The 4,837-nt window shown below is 42.1% G+C and overlaps 1 protein-coding gene across 1 annotated transcript; it reads left to right on the top strand.

Annotated features, from left to right (window-relative positions):
- Positions 1-3,303: 3,303 nt before the first annotated feature.
- On the top strand, positions 3,304-3,807 carry msc (musculin (activated B-cell factor-1)). Its single transcript, XM_074622372.1, has one exon. It carries the CDS (start codon positions 3,364-3,366, stop codon positions 3,805-3,807), a length of 444 nt encoding a protein of 147 aa, XP_074478473.1. The 5' UTR covers positions 3,304-3,363.
- Positions 3,808-4,837: the final 1,030 nt, after the last annotated feature.

The following is a 4,837-nucleotide window of genomic DNA, read 5'->3' as shown; positions in this document are numbered from 1 at the left end:
TTTTTTTTTTTAGACAGACAGAATTTAAAGCTGCAATAAGAGCTGAGTGGACACCTCCTATGTGTGGACCAAGAACTGTGTTCATTTCAAGGATTTCTAGGAAAAACTCAAAATTGTGTATTTCCCCAGTGCATATGATAGAAAAACTTCACAATGGTTGGTAAATTATTGCCACTCACCAGCTCCATGCTTCAGTGACAATCATGGGAATCATAAGAGGGTTGGGAGGGAAACAGAGCGAGGCCTCTGACATCATGAGCTTGCACCTGTCCCTCTGCCTCTCCAGCGCAGGGCCCCGATAGAGGTCACGACCCCTGAAAGTCTCTGCTGATAGACAAATGCTATAGCTCCCCCTTCAAGTCAAGTTTTAAGTGATATATATGACTGTTGACCCTGAATTGAATTATTCCCAGGGCAAATACAATAACCATGTAGCCATCAATTACACTGATGTTTTGGACAATATTTTCTGCTTTTACTTGAGGAGCTACATCTACAGAATGACTAATGAGCTCACTTGTTTTTTTGTTTTTTTTTATCTCAACCTGTTTCTCGTTGACAGCAAATAAAGCAGCAGGTTGTGTCACATAGCCAATACCTTTTCATGTTGTGTAAAAAAAAAGATGACAGCTTATAAAACGAGAAGTAAATCAAGCAGCAGAATCCCTTAGCTTGCACCTTCAAGTGTGTCAGACGGACGCACTGACAGGGGATGAGATGGCAGCCTGCCTGAAGCTCCGACTGTCTCACCAGCACAAGTGGAACTTAATATCTCAAACCTCATGACACATCCAAAGTGAAGTATCCCACCCAAGGTCCAGCTGATGTCAGGTCTTCTTGTGCAAACTGGAAGAGCGGGATTGTGGGGAAACATAGGAATGTGTCCTTGGATTAGGGAGCATTCTTGGTCTGTGAAAGAGGGAAATTTGAGCTGTGGAAAACCGCAGAACACTTTGACTTGCATTTTGACACTGACAATTTTTATTGGAACATCATTATAAAGAGGTAATAAACAAGTTTAACAAGTTTTGAAAAGACTGAATATATTAGCAGTTTAATAAAGTTAGATTTGAGCCAGCATGTTGGAATAATTTACACATCATCCCGGGAACTGTTGGAGCAGAGTGGACTCAGGCTGTCTGAGGGGCAGGGGCGAAAAAAATCAAAAGGGCACCAGCTGCATGCGGTGGAGCACCAGCACGCAGAAGGTTTTCTAGCATACAGGGCAGCCTATGGCACTGCATCATGTTGCATCATTTTAATGCCACCCATTAGTGCACTGCATCTCGTTTTCTCCACTGGAAAGACATCCTAGAGGGCGCTTTATCATGTTTTTTCAACTGAAAGGACATCCTGGGCACTTTATCGTGTTTTATCTACCACAGGGGCATCTAAGAGGGCACTTAATACCGTTTTCTCCACTGGAAGGGCACCGTAAGGGGGACTTTATCATGTTTTCTCTACTGGAAAGACACCCTAGAGGGCACTTAATCATGTTTTCTCCACTGGAAGGCCATCCTAGAGAGTACTTTATCATGTTTTATCTACCATAGGGGCATCTGAGAGGGCACTTTATACTGTTTTCTCCACTGGAAAGACACCCTAGAGTGCACTTTATCATGTTTTCTCTACAGGAAAGACCCCCTCGAGGGCACTTTATCATGTTTTCTCCACTTTAAGGCCATCCTAGAGAGCACTTTATCATGTTTTATCTAACATAGGGGCATCTAAGAGGGCACTTTATACCGTTTTCTCTACTGGAAGGGCACCCTAGGGGGCACTTTATTATGTTTTATCTATCATAGGGGCATCCAAGAGGGCACTTTTGCTGTGTTTCTTTCAAACACGGGGGCACCAAGGGGGGCCGTCGCCACCAGCGTGTTGAAGTACAGTTCAGCATGCAGCCCAGTGTAGAGTACAGTCGGTTTTTTTTCTCTGTAGTGATCCTGGCATGGCCAACTACCAAAATCAAGCGTGCATCTCAGCTGCAGTTAGGTAATTCTTGGCAGAGTTTTGCTATAGTCATAAAAAAAAAATTCTAAATTTCACACATGTTATGTGGAGTAATAGCTAACAGGGACCTGGGATTTTCTGGGAATATCTTGAGCAAGTAAAGGGGGGGTTCCTGTATGTACTGTATGGACCCAGACCTTTCCATTTATTCAGAGAAATCTTGCTCCCACACCTCCAAACTCCTTCCAGTTTTCTCCAAAGCAATGTACAATGTGCTTTTTACTTTGTGATGTTTGCAAATCTCACAGACTACAACAGATATTCCGTCTGAAGGGTATAGAGTTTAGCACAAAAACTTTTTCAGAAACCTTTCATGCAGTATCTCTTCAAAAAATGTTGCAATCTTGTAGCTTCAGAGGCCCACAGCAATCTCAGTCTTCTCTGTTAGCTCTGACCTTAATCCACACTCTCTGATCTCTATAGATGGATCCTCTATAGCTCTCAGAAAAGTTTGGAGGACATAAAAGAAATGCAAAAATAGCAAAGATGTACAGCGAAAAAAATGTTTGTATGGGAATGAAGATGGTGCCTCCTCGCCTCTGCCACACCCTTGTCATGCCAACGCTCCAGATGTCATGGGAACCAATAACAGCTGGGGCCGGTGCACGCAGGCTGCGTGTGAAAGGCTGCTCCATCTGCAGAAACCCAATCCCTCTGTGAAACCAGCAAAAGGATTAGGCACTTTTGATAAGGTCCTCAAGACATTTCTATTACCAAAACACATCTGCGGAACCGACAAAGTTGGGGAAATGTTTACTATATAATGTGCATTTCCAAATGTTTCAAAGGATTGTGTGTATTATTATCATCAAGGAAGTTATGCCCTCTTGTAATATTAGATGGATTATCTCCGTTTGTCTCATTCTTAGAGTCATTTTTTTGCAAATTTCACCTCTTAGTAGACTTACCAATAATAGGCTAAGCCATTCATTTAACAGGCTTAATGTTATAATCAGGCTGCAGATGAGCAACTTGTGTCTTTAACAGTATACACAAGGAGACAGAGATGTGGTCTTTACTGAGGTCATGGTTGTTTGGAGAAAAAAAAGGGGAGGAGAAAATGTTCAGGAACAGATGCCAAGTCCAGGACACTTAAATTAGAGGGGTAGCTAAAGCAAGGAGGTTTTTAGAGAGAGCTGCAATTTCCAGACTTGACCTCAAGCAGTTGGTATTGCATTGTCAAGTGGTGAAAAGAAGTTGCAGGGTTACCAAATGGGAATTTAATAGAGTTTTTTGACTTTCCAACCTTTTACTTTAAATCTCATCAAGCTGAGATAAATCTACATATTCCAGTCACTGCTGTCCCTAAAGTGCCACTCACTCACAGGTGGCACAGGTGGAGCAGCAGCCATGTCCACTGGCTCTGCTGCTGCAAGTGATGCTGAGGACTATGCTGAGACATGCCTCAACAGGAGGACTGCCACCTCGTTGGACAGGAAGATCACCTGCTATAATAATCCGGACCGGTATTCGGATGAGGAGCTGGAGGATGACGGCGCAGAGGAGGAGGAAAGGATCGAGACACACGAGGTGCGTAAAGTCTCCAAAGCGCACCAGAGAGACGCGCGGCAGACGCAGAGGAACGCGGCCAACGCCAGAGAGAGGTCGCGGATGAGAGTGCTGAGCAAAGCCTTCTCCAGGCTCAAAACCAGCCTGCCCTGGGTACCAGCGGACACCAAGCTGTCCAAACTGGACACGCTGAGACTGGCCTCCAGCTACATCTCTCACCTGAGACAGCTCCTGCAGGAGGACCGCTTCGAGAAGAGCTTTGCGCACCCAGTCAACCTGGTATGATGATATAACTTGAGATGTTTTAAAGTGAAATATTTCAGTGTGTACTTCTAACAAATTACATAATAAAAAGTGGAAAAACACTTTAATAGTCTATAGCATGTTATACTGACCTCATAATAAACGCTTTGGGTTTATTTTTTATTTTTGTTTATTTTGTTTTGCACAATTTAAGACTATACAACATAACAAAAATAAATAAATGAATAAAATACAGTGCAGGAAGAGGCAAAAAACCCACTGGGTTTATCTGAAGCCTCCACCTAGAGACAAGATTAATATAAAGAAATAATAGATTACATAATAGTGATAACAATCAATTAGGACAAGATATATATAATAACAACAATAACAATACAGTAAATATATCAAAAAGTGTGTGTTTCTTTACTGCTAAACCTGTTGTTCTTCAACCTGGTATGAAACTTGTTGAGAAGTTTTAAAGTGAAATATCTCCATATGGACTTCTAACAAATTACATTTAAAAAATGGAAAAACACTTTAATAGTCTTTAGCATGTTATGCTGACCTTATTATATACATTTTCTTGAAAGGATAGGATATCCCCTTGAGATGTAGCATCTCATTTTCGAGGGGGTCCTAGAGACACAAATACAAAAACACATACAGACAAAACAGCATTACATAACAAATATACACTGCAAATACACAGATACAGACAGCTTGTTCACCACTTCCCACCCAGACCCCCATCAGCCCTCTGTTGTTATACTAGAAAGATTTGATACAATGACCATATTTAAATCAATGACCTGCGTCCAACTTCTTTGAAAATTCTTGGTACAAAGAAAATGATAAATGTGTTGGGTGTGTTTCTTTACTGCTAAACCTGTTGTTCTTTTGCTTTAACAGACCTGGCCCTTTATGATGACAGGCCGATCAGAGGACAGCCAAGACATCTCAGCCACTGTAAGACTATGTGGAGCAACAGCATAGGAAGGACTCCCCTCTTCAAACCAGCAGACAATATGAAACCCTCCTGTCCAGTGTCCATCTTTGGAAAGCTGTGGCT

This window comes from Sebastes fasciatus, chromosome 21 (assembly GCF_043250625.1).
Source record: "Sebastes fasciatus isolate fSebFas1 chromosome 21, fSebFas1.pri, whole genome shotgun sequence".
Lineage (NCBI taxonomy): Eukaryota > Metazoa > Chordata > Actinopteri > Perciformes > Sebastidae > Sebastes > Sebastes fasciatus.
The sequence above is the reverse complement of the archived record's forward strand: the minus strand, read 5'-3'. Positions and strand labels throughout refer to the sequence as shown.

Excerpts from the sequence above, each read along its gene's own strand:
- msc (XM_074622372.1), top strand. The coding sequence starts at position 3,364 with ATGTCCACTGGCTCTGCTGCTGCAAGTGATGCTGAGGACTATGCTGAG.